General features: G+C 44.2%; 1 protein-coding gene across 1 annotated transcript in view; it reads right to left on the reverse strand.

The window, feature by feature from the left end:
* The window catches only part of ddc (dopa decarboxylase), a 39,829-nt gene that overhangs the window by 12,004 nt on the left and 11,329 nt on the right, over window positions 1-16,496 (reverse strand). The window contains exons 4-8 of the mRNA XM_056286602.1: window positions 7,705-7,839; window positions 6,321-6,464; window positions 2,963-3,029; window positions 2,595-2,689; window positions 624-691 (exon numbers count right to left, since the gene is read on the reverse strand). Of these exons, the coding sequence (XP_056142577.1) occupies window positions 624-691; window positions 2,595-2,689; window positions 2,963-3,029; window positions 6,321-6,464; window positions 7,705-7,839 (509 nt within the window). The remainder of the gene's footprint in view (window positions 1-623; window positions 692-2,594; window positions 2,690-2,962; window positions 3,030-6,320; window positions 6,465-7,704; window positions 7,840-16,496) is intronic.

The following is a 16,496-nucleotide window of genomic DNA, read 5'->3' on the forward strand; positions in this document are numbered from 1 at the left end:
GGAGCTGAGCCAGAAGGCAAAGCTCTCAATTTACCTGTCAACTTTCATTCCAATCCTCACCTATGGTCATGAGCTTTGGGTAGTGACTGAAAGGGTGAGATCGCGGATACAAGCGGCTGAAATTAGTTTCCTCCATAGGGTGTCTGGGCTCAGCCTTAGAGATAGGGTGAGGAGCTCGGACATTCGGAGGAAGCTCAGAGTGAGTAGAGTCGCTGCTCCTTCACGTTGAAAGGAGCCAGTTGAGGTGGTTCAGGCATCTGATTCGGATGCCTCCAGGGTGCCTTCCTTTGGAGGAATGGCCAACTGGGAGGAACCTTGGGGTAGACCCAGAACTCGCTGGAGGGACTACATGTCCAATTTGGCCTGGGAATGAGGGTGTTGCTGGGGAGAGGGATGTCTGGAGGGCCCTACTTAGCTTGCTGCCACCGCGACCCTACCCCAGAGAAGCGGCTGAAGATGAATGAATTAATTAATTTTTAAAATAATTTCCTTTGAGCTCCTCCAGAGCGTCAACTTTTATGTCTAACTTTTCTACAAATGGTCATTAAAGAGGTCCACCACTTGTTATTTATGTGCAGAATGGTTTCACTACAGTTGCAAGGTGCAATCCTTGTATTACTTACCACATTGCAGAGCAGTCAAAGTTGACTAAAAGCCATTTGTGGGGGTTGAAATTGAAAGAGTCTGCAAACTTCAAAAGAAAAAAACAAGGGGAACATCTGTCATGAAACCACATTTTTGGATGTCCTATGAGGATGTAGTGGACTTCCGAAAGAACAATATGAAGAACACACCACAAAATACCATTATTTCTCATGCTGAGACTTGATTTATCTCACAAAATAGGCATTTTCTTACACTAACAGTTTCAAAACAAAATTCAGGGAGTCACCAGGTTGTTTAGAATTGTTGCACAAAGTTCCCAGAATGTAATGAAATTATAGCAAACCAGTTTGATTATACTAATTCTGGACATTGAGTCCAAAACGGAGATCGTTTTGTCTATGACAAATGCCTGAATGCAATATCTATGGTAGTTAACAGCATGGAAAAAAATGATCAGAGCCTTGCTTGTCTGGCGATGACTAACACCAGAACAGCACTAATTACATTGCCAGAGACACAGACCATTTCACCGCAACATCACCAACATGAAAGCAGGCACAAAGGATTTGTAAAGCAGAAGAGCAGCATCTCCCCACCAATACACACAGGACCCATTATATAAGCAAAATAACCCCTTGCAAGAATTTCGTTCCCCTCAGATCTGTTTTAATCTGTATGTTCACTATCTCTCTTCTAATATCCTTTTCTCCATCTGCTTGCACAAACACAATAAAAGTGAAAGTGGATTTGGGAGACAATATGAGACAGACTCCTGGCTGACAGTTGCCATGCTGACTGATTCAAAGGGAGGCTGTTGCCTGCTTGGCCATCTCTTATATCCTAGCAACGGGCCCCTCACGAGTGGAGGAGGACCAGACCATTTTTTTATACCTCTCATTGACCCCTGTGTTTTCACCAATAAGTGATAAATAAAGAGTTGTTTGTTTATTTCTCACTGGCAACCTTTATTCGTGGAATATGTGCAGAGAGAGAGGGAAAGAGACAGAAGAGGGAGGTATATTAATGTATTGATTTTGCATACAAGTTTGTACCCATCTCCTTAGCAAGACCGCTGATAATTTGACATTTCATTTGAAATTTCAGAATATCAAGAAAAAAAATGTAGGCTGGATGAAGGGGACATCATGAGAAGTGAGATTTTGCTGTTGAACTATAGCCACTGTCAGCTGTCAATCAGAGAAACGGAGAGCCCCCCCCCCTTTCTCTCTCTCGCTCTTTCTCTCTCTTTTGCTCGCTTTCTGACTCTCTTCCTGTCCCCACAATATTGTTTGAAGTTGTGTGTGTAATAAACAGTGATATTTCTTGGATGAGGAGGAGCACCACGGTCTTATCTAAAGGTCTAATGCAGCCTCAGGAAATTACTCTGCCCTTATCTTTCTCTAGCTGCATGGCTGCAGGGGAAGGGGGGCCGCAGCTGCCTCGGCAGCTTTGAAAGGCATACGCTGTCGTCTCGTTCCAGTTGTTCTACCTATTACTCTTGTACGCTTCTCTCTTGACATTAACATTATGTCATTATCCAATGCAAATGAAGCAGCTGCATATAATCAGCATTTGTTTTGTCTTTCCTTTCATAGATTTTAGAAAAGAGTTGGTATTTTCACGAGTCATCAAGCAAGAAAAGATTCACACATCATTCACTGCCAACAATTTGCCCCTTCTCGGGTGAAAACAGGCAACGTTTCTGCAAAATTTTCACACAATGATTGATTTCATCAAGGCCAAAATCCCCATTTGCAGTTTATCTACGAGGCTTTCAACATAACACCCGCTCTTGAAAATTTGCCTGGGCATTTGAAGTTAACATTATTATGCACTTATTTCAAGATCCCTTTAGAGTTCATCCACTAACTCATCAAATACACACACACACACATATATATATATATATATATACACACATATATATATATATACACATGTACCATAAATGTACCCACACATATGTACTTTTGATTGCTCATACTCACCTCTACACCATTCAAAAAATGTCTAAATTCAGGGCAGATGAATGCACTCCCAGCATACGCTGCATCAATGTGCATCCAGATTTTCTCTGTGTTACCTGGAATAGACGAAAGCAACACAATTTAACGACGGGAAAAAAATAAAGAATAGGCAGCTGGTGCAAGTTGAATGAAAACACCTTTTTCATTCTACAATTTCTTTGAATCGAGTTGAGACACAAAGATTTAACTGTTGATGTCAAGGGAACTAACTCATAACCCATGATTGATATTTTTTTCCTCTTTTTTTTCCCTACCTGCTTTGTTATAGTGTTTTGTTTAGTGATGCACAGGGTTTTTATTACCCTACAGCACCTATAGGTCCTACTCACATAGTGGCCCGAGCTCAGAGATGTGATCAAACGCGCATGAGGGAGTGGTGCCGAGAGTCGCACAGAACTGAAAGACACAAACATACAAATCATGAAACACCACCTGTGACAAGTTCTGCCTTATCTCCATCAGAAACTGCCACATGACCCGGGACCACACTCAAATATCTCATGTAGATCTATTCTGAAGCAAGGATGTTGACATATTTTGGTTGCTTAAATTAAGAGAAACCATACAAACTGTCATTTTTCTATTTTACACAAATAATCAGATTATAGCTGTATAGATAAATACATGAATACAGAACACAGCTTTCCTCCTCAGTATTAATGCAACTGTTTTGCCATTTGCCATGCTATATATCGGAAAATTATAATGCTTTGTGATAATATCAGTTGACATTTACAGCCTTTCATACGCGCATGGAAAAAAGAAATGGATATCACTTCTGATAGATATAGACATTTCAAACCTACTCGAGCATTGCGGGGCCCCTGATGACTTTGATGATCATTATTCACTGATTATATCTGTGGGCCCAGATGAAACAGGGATTGCTGTCCTTACCTAGACTGTCACTCTGACAGTCTGATTAGATTTAACAGAAAACCATGTCATCCTTTAACAAAGGCCCACGTGTGTAGAGGGCCCTCGAGCATCACCAGGAAAGGTGTGTGTCATTGTGCCTGTTGCCACAGATAACTAGATAAGTGTTTATGTGACTGCGAAAGTACACGTTCAATAGAGGTAATAGAGGAGGCATATATTGGTCTCATTATGAGCAATCCACTTACATTAAGACAGAGACCAGCGTGTTTCAGTCTTAGCTCAGAGTTGCTGTGAAATGGAGGACACTAATGTTTTGCTGCACAGTATGTGTAAGCAGAAATATACCCGATGAATGTGTTCAGACCAAAATCTTACACGTGCACAATCGTTGGTTGTTTTGTTTTTTGTTGTAACCGGTTATTTTCTTGCCCGGTGCGGGATTCGATACGAGGTGTACTGCACCACAAGGCGACATCACTGACCGCTCGACTAAAGAGTCAAATCTGTTAACTAGGGGCTAACGTGTCTTATTAGTAGTTTACAGTCGTCACCCTCTCCCGGAAGCGTGCCCTCGCGTTTTGTTATTTCCGCGCTCCGAAGAGACTTCTGAAGATCTGCACACTTCCGGATCCCACCGCTGCCACTAATGTAACCGGTTATTTTCTTGCCCGGTGCGGGATTCGAACGGAGTGTACTGCACCACAAGGCGACATCACTAACCGCTCGACTAAAGGGTCAGACCCGTTAGCTAGGGGCTAACGTGTCTTACTAGTAGTTTACATTGTTTTTTTTTAATCTTTTTTCTCCCAAGTTGTATCTGGCCAATTACCCCGACTCTTCCGAGCCATCCCAGTCGCTGCTGCACCCCCTCTGCCGATCAGGGGTGGGCTTCAGACTACCCATGGATGTATTATAGTACAACTGGATACCAGATCTAACAATGGGGCCTGTTCATTCCTATGAGAATTGCTCACCTGGCACATACGCCGAAAAAGTTTCTGGCTTCCGGGTTACTTCTGGGTACATGGGGCCCACTGACTATGCGCAGTACTGTTACTCCCTGTAGATCAGTGACTGTGTCACTGATGATGTTATTGAGCCACTGCAGACACCGTACTGAGGAACACTCAGTTATACCGGTTACCGGGTGAGGGCCCGCGAAGCGATAGTGCTGGATGCCAGCTACACGTATGTCGTCTTATTGCATCCTCGTCGTGTTGGTTAATAAACCAGGTTATGAGTACTAACCCTGCGTCATTCATGAGAACACGAAACGCTCCCATCATGCCTCTAGGCCAGGGGTTGCTAACCATGTGCCATGGAGAGCCATGTGTATGCAGGTTTTCATTCCAGCCGGACTCCACACCAGGTGATTTCACTGATACGTTCTTCCTCTTTGGTTGAAGGGTTGCTAATCAGTGAAATCACCTGGTGTGGAGTCCGGCTGCAATTGAAAACCTGCATACACATGGCTCTCCATGGCACATGGTTAGCCACCACTGCTCTATGCTATGAGAACGGCTCGTACACAGCCGTGCCGTCATGCAGGAAAAAAAATATGTATCGGGGCTTTTTCTGGGCTTTGGAATTTTAAAAAAAACAGATTAAAACCCCATGGCTTAAAAATATACAGTACAAAGAGTAATAGATGACCATGATTATAGCTGCAGGTGTCCTGTCAACAGTTTTACAGGCGTCTCTAGTGGGCCACAGGGGATTTTTCACTGCAATATCGCGAGTGACCACCGGAAAAAATGGCTGCAACCTTGAGCAGCGGCGCCGTATCCAGTTCTACTATAATACATTGTAACGTGCATGGATAAGTAGACACGTTGGTCCTTGATTAACGGGTCGGACCCTTTAGTCGACTGGTTAACGTTGTCGCTTGCGGTGCAGGAGATACGGGTTCGCTTCCCGGCTGTGGCGACGGTATCTCGGACTGCCCCCGAATTCGCTACATTGGTGTCAGAAGTGGGATGGAGCGACCGTAAGGCCATCGGAAGCGTAGGCGCCCTGAGGCGTGATGGAGCTGATATGCTTAAGCGCGAGGACGCGCTTCCCGAAGGGGGTGGGTAGTGCAACGTGCATGGATAAGAAGACACGCTGGCCGCTGGCTCGCGGGTCTGACCCTTTAGTCGAGCGGTTAGCGATGTCTCCTGCGGTGCGGGCGATACGGGTTCGCTTCCCGGCCGCGGCAGTTCCTGTGGTTGCGTTGTCCCCCGAATTCGCTACAACATCAATGAGACTACCACATGCCTCTTCCGATACATGTGAAGTCACCAGCTGCTTCTTTTCACCGGACAGTGAGGAGTTTCGCCAGGGGGACGTAGCGCGTGGGAGGATCATGCTAGTTCCCCCATCCCCTCGAACAGGCGCCCTGACCAACCAGAGGAGGCGCGCGTGCAGCGACCAGGACACATACCCACATCCGGCTTCCCACCCGCAGATATGACCAATTGTGTCTGTAGGGACCCCCAACCAAGCCGGAGGTAACACGGGGATCCAAACCGGCGATCCCCGTGTTGGTAGGCAACGGAATAGACCGCTACGCTACGCGGACGCCATCGTTGGTCGTATTTGACAGATACCTTGTATGATATTCTTTGTGATGTTTGTGTCATAGCCATTAGTCATGTCCAATTTCGTTATTTGATTTGCATATGCTCATATGTGCCTGTGTGTGTGTGTGTGTGTGCAGGTATGTCCATATGCTTGATCCTCTGTCTGTCTGTGCATCTTACTATGTTCATATACTTCTTTCTAACTTCTGTGACTAAAGATAAGATGTGCATGTTTTATTTTCCTTACGTAGAAAGGGATAAGTCCAGCCGCCTTGTCTTCCTGCAGCATCTTCTTTAGCGTCTCTGCTCTAACAGAGTAGCTGTCATCTGTAGGTATTTTTTTCATCATCACTCCACCTATAAGACCAGCCCGCTCCACGGAGGAGTGCGCCTGGGAAAGCAAAGAGACATTTTTTGGACACAGGCGGAGGCCAGAGACCCCAACTTGTATACATAAGGGGACATCTTCAGTCAGTCAGTTGAGACTGAAGAGGTCACTTAGATGAGTGATGAACTGTATCTGTCAATAAATGTTGTATCCAGATGAACTGATTCAACCTTCTTTGAGTTTCTTACCTGGATTGTTGAGCATGCATAAAGACTGTCTGATTATAGTTTTGTCTGTAAATGTGTAATCTGTGTGGCCCACAGGCAACGTTCTTAATCATAAAGCAAGTTTTATTTTAAACCTGATCAGAGCCTCTGCCTGCCTGCTAACCCGTGTCTGACCCCTCCATCACTTGCTATCACTGAAAAGCCATTTCACAATCACTAAAGTGACCTTTAAGACGTTCGGTACAATGTACAATTGCAGCCATTGTAGAGCTGAAGCATGGCAGCTGCTTTGTTGTTAATCAATAGAAGTGGAAATGCAGAATTTATTGGTGGATTAAACAGGTTCACTTCTGTTTTGCATTGGCTATGTTAGCACGTCAAACTATCTCAGTTGTTTTTCTTACAGTTGCAATTCAAATTAACATATTAAGGGGGAAATGGCAGTGTGGAAGATCAAAAATTATGAAATAAGGAATTTGGAGAAAATAGGCTGCACACCATCTTCACAATGGTTTAACGGGTGTAGATTATCACCATACTTCATAAGTATTCATGAAAATGTCACAATAAATTCTAAAACTCAGAGCTATTGTAGGAGAGGTTGAACTGGAGAAATGTATTTTAATATTTTTAGTTATGAAAGCACATGGGAGTTTATGTCTTTTTTTATTCATAGCATGGCAAAAAGATAGGTACATTTATGTATTTACAAGCTTTAGCTCAAAAGACTGAAGAAGATGAGCCATGTTCACTGATAGAGTCGCCAGAACTGCATGTGTGCTGTACAGCAATCTCAATATTTCCCAGGAGGCTTTGCGCCCAGTAGCAGACAAAAAACAAAACAAGGCTTCTAGGGAAGCCATCTGGAAAGGCGATTGTGTCACTCTCCTACAGCCATCACACTATGCCACCAAAATGAATTTAGTGATATGTTAGAGAAAAAAATGTCCCCTGGTGTTGCTTTGAGGACAGAAATGTAAGGAGATATAACAGATAAGGGGGTTCTGGCATGGTTGCCATCAGCAAACAAAGACATTTGCCATGGATTTCCCATGCTTCATCCTTTTAACTCTTACTTGGTCAGAGGTGTAGGCCACCAGTTTGGAGGTGATGTCGGCTTCTGGGCGTTTGGGATCAGAGGCCTGGACCAGTCGGATCGCTTTACAGCGAGCCGCAAGCAAGGCCACCAGGGTGGCTTCACTGGCTGTGCCCTGTAGGAAAGGACAGAGTTCATTACAGGCTGAGAGAGACTCATGCTGTAACCCTTCTCTCACAGCAGCCATCTGTCACCATGCTACCTTTCCACCACATGCATCCATTTACCTGGGTAAGGAAACGTCATGGAAAGGTGTTTTTGTTGTGTAACACTTTTGTTTTTTATTACGCAATCCTCACTGCTTAGAGAATTTACTACTACTACTACTACTACTTTCAGCTGCTCCCATTAGAGGTTGCCACAGCGGATCATCCATTTCCATTTCTTCCGGTCCTCTGCATCTTTCTCTGTCACACCAGCGACCTGCATGTCCTCCCTCACCACATCCATAAACCTCCTCTTTGGCCTTCCTCTTTTCCTCTTCCCTGGCAGCTCCATATTCAGCATCCTTCTCCCAATATACCAAGCCTCCCCCCCTCCACACATGTCCAAGCCATCTCAATCTTGCCTCTCTTGCTTTATCTCCAAACTGCTCAACCTGAGCTATCCCTCTAATATAATCAGTCCTAATCCTGTCCTTCTTTGACATTCCCAGTGAAAATCTTAGCATCTTCAACTCTGCCACCTCCAGCTCCACCTCCTGTCTTTTCGTCAGTGCCACTGTCTCCAAACCATATAACATAGCTGGTCTCACAACCATCTTGTAAACCTTCCTTTTGATGCTTGCTGATACCCTTCTGTCACAAATCACCCCTGGCACTCTTTTCTGCCCACTCCACCCTGCCTGCACTCTCTTCTTCACCTCTCTTCTGCACTCCCCGTTACTTTGGACAGCTGACCCCAACTATTTAAACTCATACGCCTTCATCACCTCTATTCCACTGTCCGCCCTCTGATTCACGCATAGGTATTCCCTCTTGTTCCTACTGACTTTCATTCCACTTTTCTCCAGTGCATACCTCCGTCTCTCTGGGCTCTCCTCAACCAGCACCCTACTCTCACTACAGATCACGTCTTCTGCAAACCTTATAGTCCACGGACGCTCCTGCCTGATCTTGTCCGTCAACCTGTCCATCACCAGTGCAAACAAGAAAGGGCTCAGAACCGATCCTTGATGTATCCCACCTCCATCTTGAACCCATCTGTCATTCCAACCGCACACCTCACCATTGTCACACTTCCCTCATACATATCCTGTACCACTCCTACATACTTTTCTACAACTCCCGATTTCCTCATACAATACCACACCTCCTCTCTCGGCACCCTGTCGTATGCTTTCTCTAAATCTACAAATACACAACATAACTCCTTCGGGCCTTCTCTGTACTTCTCAGTCAACATTCTCAAAGCAAACATCACATCTGTAGTGCTCTTTTGTGGCATGAAACCATACTGCTGCTCGCTAATTGTCACCTCTCCTCTCAACCTATTACTCTTTCCCATATCTTCATTCTATGGCTGATCAACTTTATACCTCTGTAGTTGCTACAGTTATGCACATCGCCCTTATTCTTGAAAATCGGTACCAGTATGCTTCTTCGCCACTCCTCAGGCATCCTCTCACTTTCCAAGATTCTGTTAAAATAACTAGTTAAAAACCCCACTGCCATCTCTCCTAAACATCTCCATGCCTCCACAGGTATGTCATCAGGGCTAACTACCTTTCCACTCTTCATCCTCTTCATAGCTGCCCTCACTTTCTCCTTGTTAATCCACCACACTTCCTGATTCACTATTCCCACATCATCCAACCTTCTCTCTCTCCCATTTTCTTCATTCATCAGCCCCTCAAAGTATTCCTTCCACCTTCTCAGCACACTCTCCTTGCTTGTCAGCACATTTCCATCTCTATCTTTGATCACCCTAACCTGCTGCACATCCTTCCCGGCTCGGTCTGCCTAGCCAATCAGCATAAGTCCTTTTCTCCTTCCTTAGTGTCTAACCTCTCATGCATCTCATAATATGCCTTTGCCACCTCTCTCTTTGCTTTACATTGCGTCTCCTTGTACTCCTGTCTACTTTCTTCATCTCTCTGACCATCCCACTTCTTCTTTACCAACCGCTTCCTCTGTATACTTTGCTGTACTTATACCTTGCTGTACTTCCTCATTCCACCACCAAGTCTCCTTGTCTTCATTCCTTTGTCCTGATGACACACCAAGTACCTTCCTAGCTGTCTCCCTCACTATTTCTGCAGTGCTTGCCCAGCCATTCGGCAACTCTTCACTACCACCTAGTACCTGTCTAACTCTTGCCTGAACTCCACACAACAGTCTTCCTTCTTCAACTTCCTCCATTTGATTTTTGGCTCTGCCTTCACTCGCTTTCTCATCTTGGTCTCCAAAGTCATCCTACATCCACCATCCGATGCTGCCTAGCTGCGTTCTCCCCTGTCACCACCGTGCAGTCTCCAATCTCTTTCAGATCTCGCTTTCTACATAAGATATAGTCCACCTGTGTGCACCTTCCTCCACTCTTTGACATCACTCCATGTTCCTCCCTCTTCTTGAAATATGTTGCTTCGTGAAATAACAAGTCTTTTATTATTCGCAAGATCAATGTATTCATTCCACATTGTTATTCTAATGATTAATAAAGGAAAGTAAAGAATATTTCTCTGAGTGAGCAAGTGTCACGCCATTCATGACAATCTCCATATCTTGTAAGGCTGAACATCCTCTTGTGTGCTGCCTTCAACACAAATGGTTTTAAACTTCATTTACAGGAATTATTTGAAAACTTTCGAAGAATTTAATTCATGGAGAAAAATTTTTTTTTTTCGACATTGTCCAACTTGCTATAGAGGAGCACAGTTGGCTTTACGAGCCATGAGTTGAAGTTTGATCTAACCTAGGCTGAAATAATATATCATCTCACAATCGGCTTCCTAATACACACCTGCAATAGTCACACTAGAAAAGAATAAAAAACAGGTGATCATCAGCCATGTTAGGCTAAACCTTGATAGAAAACAAATCTAACAAGGCCCACTTTTTTATGACAACTCATGAAGTAATAGATTCAAGTATGTCTGATGAATAACATAATTGTCTCATTAGATGACTTTTAGAATAACTGTCTTATTTTGCCCTCTAAAACCACCCTTATCATTGCTAAAGTACAATACATGACATAAAAAACAAAGAATATCACAATGTTGAACCCCCCCCCTTTCTCCCCAATTGTACTTGGCCAATTACGCCACTCTCCCGAGCCGTCCCGGTCACTGCTCCACCCCCTCTGCCGATCCAGGGAGGACTGCAGACTAACACATGCCTCCTCAGATATGTGGAATCGCCAGCCGATTCTTTTCACCTGACAGTTTTGCCAGGGGGACGTAGCGCATGGGAGGATCATGCTATTCCCCCCAGTTCCCCCTCCCCCCTGAACAGGCGCCCCGACTGACCTGAGGAGGTGCTAGTGCAGCAACCAGGACACATACCCATATCCGGCTTCCCACCCGCAGACACGGCCAAATGTGTCTGTGGGTACACCTGACCAAGCTGGAGGCAACATGGGGATTCGAGCTGCAGATTCCTGTGTTGGTAGACCGCTACGCTACCCAGGCGCCCGATTATTTTTTTTTTCAATATTGTTCAGCCTTAATCTATAACCAGAGAAAATACACTGATATGGCATTTCTTTGTGGACTTTGCTGGTAAATGTCATCCAGTTATTTAACCATCTTTTCAGTCACACACTGAATGGAAATATCCTGTGCAAAGTAAAGATGTCTTGGGACAGTCCCAGGGTACAATGGGAGCCTGTGAGGACCATGTGTGATGCCAATTTTGGAGTCTCTCTGGGTATCAAGTATACTTCCATTAGCTGATCCTTCATGATTCATGCAGTTGATATAGTTTTATTCATTCTTATTGAAATGGCTTCATTGTCCAGTACACTGTAAATAGGGCAATATTCGATTCCCATTAATATTCTTGAAGAGTTTGTCCCTCATCTAGTGTGTCTATTAATATGCATCCATGCAAAACACACAAAATCTCTAACACATCCGCCTGCACACCAATATCTACAAAACCTGCACACACACACACACACAACCAAAGCTTTCGTCACTGAGTCAGCTTGTTGTGTTGCTTATTCCCTGCTTTGAGCCTGTCTGTGTAATTAGGGTGTACATCTGCACACATCCCCATTCTCTGTTGAAAAAAAAAAGAATGCTGTCATGACTGTCATTAGAGGCAGCATGAATTAGACATGACATCTCTGGCATTTGGAAGCATTATCATAGGCAAGTCAATTGACTTTACAAATCATTGAATCCATACGCTCAAATTAGTCAGTAGAAAAACAGGCTAACACAGGATAAATTGTTTGTGTCACAACGAATGCTAAGACAGGGTAAAATTAAGTCTGGTGGCTATGCGGTTGGGGGTATTTCTATCGATGGATCAATCAACCCTCTGTGAAAACATGTCAACTGGTATCAGAGCTCTGGCTTGAATGCACAACCTCAAATTAGACATTTTAAAGGCACTTTCAAAGTCTGTGATGTAACATGAAAAGATCCAAGGTACTTTCCTACTTCACCCCGCCATGACAGCATACCAAACACTATGCTAAGAAATACCCAACCAAGCAATTCCCCCGCCTTCATCCACAATAGGAGGAGGCGCTAGTGCATTGACCAGGACACATACCCACCCGTAGATACGGCCAATTGTGTCTGTAAGGACACCCAACCAAGCCGGAGGTAACACTGGGATTCGAACCGGAGAGCCCCGTGTTGGTAAGTTACAGAATAGACCGCTTTGCTACACGGAGGTCCCCACAATTTGTCCTTTCACCAGTCGCTAGGCCTTTCCTTCTGACTCATCCTTGGGGAGGTGGATGCCGCTGCAGTAGGTTGTTGAATATACTATTGATAGGTACATGCATTAAAGAGGGACCAGGTATCAGATATGTCTCATCATATTATTAACCGGAGGATTGAAAATGTTGGTCAGTTGCAGTGCAAGCATTACAATGCTCAAATATCTGAATTAGTAATCTCTGTAGCTGTCAGATTGAATTTAACTGCTATAAATATTGGGATTATAACTCATCCACCAAAATAGCATTATTTGCCACTCCCTTCAAGGCATGTGCCCATTAAATTCACTATGACTCATTTAAAAGCAAACTTTGCTTTTCTCTGAATGTAAGCAGTCCTGATGGTTTGATTTTATCAGGCAGATGGGTGAACATTGGACAAAAGCGTTAAAACTGACTGGACAGACATGCAAAGGCCAGTCAGCGTTATCCTGATATATCTTTAAATAGGTTTAAAGATACAAATGATGAGGCCTCCAACTTTAGAGATTTAACAGTGACATGATCTCACAAATAGTGTAATAAATTAATGCTAGTAAGATGTAATTTGTAATAACAGTTTTACGGAATAGGAATCCAATAATGTTCAAAACCAACACAAAAAATTACACTCTACTTTACTTGTTTCCCCATAATAGATAGCCTAACATTGTTTCTGTCGCTCATGAGTCAACGTTTTATTGATGAGCAAAATGTCCCTCGTCATATCACCAAGCTGTAACGGCTCATGTTGGGGTCAAATTCAAAAAAGCCCTTGGGTCAATGGAGGGGAGTTTTTGAAGCAAAAATGCATCCCCCTTGTCTTTTGTCTCTGTAAGGTTTATAATGACAGGTTGGCAAAGTGCTATCACAACGCTCATTTGCCCCGCTACCCCGAGAGCCCAGTTTTGTTGCCATAGTGAGCTGCACTTAAAAAGACCTGCGGCAATAGGGAAACAAAAACACAGGACAACACACCGAGGAGCTTGCACCCAGTCAGCCACACACACACATTCACACACACACACACACACACACACACACACACACACACACACACACACACACACACAGTTGCAATTGTCAGGTGGCAGCAGTAGAAAGGCATGAAATGATCTGTCATCAGAGTGTGAACTCATGCTCCACCACTCAACATCCGGCAAACACACACGACACACACATACAACCACCCACAATTCTCAGCTGCTGAAGAAACAATCTCTGCATCACCATCATCATCCTCCTCATTTCTGTCGGTCTGTGGCTGAAATATTAAAAGGCAATTTCCTGCCATTTTTCTGCTGCTATGAACCAGGTAGAGGAAGAAAGGACAAATCAATGGCAGACAAATTACTGGTGAGTATAGATTTGGGGGCCGTTGCTCATGTCTCCATGTAAACAAGCTGTTTCAAATTGGAAAAGGGCAAATAATGGTAATGAAAATTTTCTCCCAAGATACTTGTAGTTTTCATGTGTCCTGTTCAGCACTAAATTTCAGTTAATGGCTAGACTTGGGCTACAGAGGATAAATGGAACCGGTAACCTGATTATTTCAGGCGATGAACTGTCTGAAAAGTTTTGTCAGGTGAGGTGAATAACTAAAACTGCCTCTTTTTTTTTTAATTTCCTCCCACCTTTTCCCCCCCAGTTGTACTTGGCCAATTACCCCACTCTTCCGAGCTGTCCCGGTTGCTGCTCCACCCGCTCTGCCGATCCGGGGATGGCTGCAGACTACCACATGCCTCCTCCGATACATGTGGAGTCACCAACCGCTTCTTTTCACCTGACAGTGAGGAGTTTCAACAGGGGGACGTAGCATGTGGGAGGATCACGCTATTCCCCCCAGTTCCCCCTCCCTCCCAAACAGACGCCCCAACCAACCAGAGGAGGCACTAGTGCAGCAACCAGAAGACATACCCATCCGGCTTCCCACCCGCAGACACGGCCAATTGTGTCTGTAGGGAGGTAACATGGGGATTCTAACTAGTGATCCCCTTGTTGGTAGGCAATGGAATAGACCGCTATGCTACCCGGACACTCCTGCCTTTCTTAAGTCAATATGTTCATTGTTCATTCATTCATTCTTTACATGTGTTTAATCCAATGCAGGGCTTAAAGAGGCTGAGGCCTTCCCCAGCAGACCATGGGTGGAAGGTGGGGAAATACGTCTGGTCTGAACAGGCCACCAGGGCCAACAAGCAATAACTCACATACCATGTATACTTAAGGGTGATTTAGTCAGCAATTCACATAACGTGTATGTGTTTGGACTCCACACATAAGGGCCGGGTCTGAACCCATTATCCCTCTTTCTCTGTGGTGCCATAACTAACCACCATGCTGCTGTGCTGTCCCCACTGGGGCCATGCCTATAGACCCCGGGTCCTATATTCCCCGGGTCCTATGTTCCCCGATGGGGATTCTAACTAGTGATCCCCTTGTTGGTAGGCAATGGAATAGACCGCTATGCTATTCCCCGATTCCCCGATTCCCCGATCGGGGAACATAGGACCCTTTCGAAAAAAAGGGTCCCATATTCCCCGTTTTCCCCTAAAAAGGTCCTATAATCCCCGTTGCAATAGACACCGGGGAACATAGGACCCTCTTTTGGAAAAAGGGTCCTATATTCCCCGCTGTTTCCAGGGGAACATAGGACCTTTTTCCAAATAAAGGGTCCTATATTCCCCGCTATTGCCAATCGAGGAACAAACCGGGGAACTTAGAACCCTTTTTGCAAATTATTTCCTTAACGGGTCCAAAATAATAAAAACTGGGGTCATGGCTGAGATGTAGGCTACGACAATCTATTCCTCCGCTGATTAAATTAGGCCGTATTACCATTGTTGGCTGTTGTATATCGCAGGCCACCTTGAGTGCGTATCCAAATTCAGCCTATAGAGGAGGCTGTAATTTGCTTTATTGTTATTTCTTACCAATATTTACTGCAGTAGGCCTAGTTAGCTGGCTCTCCGGCTCAGCATGGACAGTCGGCAATCAACGCAAGTTTGTCTTGCAGTAGGCCCGCCTACCAGTATAACCTAGCCATTTCCACCTTCGCTCAAAGTTCAATTTGCACAGCACTGGACACTTCAGCCACTTTCTTGTTACTTTGCAGTTCGTTTTCCATATTAAATCACTTGGCAGACTTTCTTTCAAAAAGACTTTAATGATGAACTTTTTAGGCAGAGAACTTAGACCAGGACTTGGGAATTTAGGACCAGCACAAAGTATCCATCAATGGGGGCCGCATACCTTACACAATAGGCTAATTATTATTATTATTATTATTAAAGACGAACATCAAAGGATGTAAGGTAACACTCACCAAATGGTAAAAAAATAACAGAGGCAGTCCTCTATTTCACCATTTTATTGTTTGGCATCAGTCATTAAGGTTTCTGAAGAAGACCACCCGGCCAAGTTATTGACTGATGCCAAACAATGAAATGGTAAAATAGAGAATTGTGTCTTTTTTTTTTCATTTGATGAGTGCTACCTTACATCCTTTGATGTTCTTCTTTAATAATAATAATAATAATAATAGCCTAATTATAAAAGAGGCCTAATAACAAATAACAGTTACAGGCATAATACTATCAATAGTAACACTGATAATAGGCTATTAATAACAAAATGCTTCTAGTAAAAGCTTGGCTGAAAAAGGGTTGGTCTATGGCAGAAGCCCCCCAGAAAAGGCATGGTCTAAAACAAAAATCTCCAAGGCCTAACTAGCCTAACGTTAAGGCTTTTTTCTTCTTCAAAAAAGCAAAATGAGTAGTCCTAGCCCATTAGGCTACTCAACAAAGAGGGGCTAAAACCTCTACTCAGCCTATCTGAAAATGTGGTGGCTTACAGCCCTCCAATATGATTCCAAATCTCTGTGACCAGCATCCAGTT

This window comes from Lampris incognitus, chromosome 9 (assembly GCF_029633865.1).
Source record: "Lampris incognitus isolate fLamInc1 chromosome 9, fLamInc1.hap2, whole genome shotgun sequence".
NCBI classification, from domain to species: Eukaryota; Metazoa; Chordata; class Actinopteri; order Lampriformes; family Lampridae; genus Lampris; species Lampris incognitus.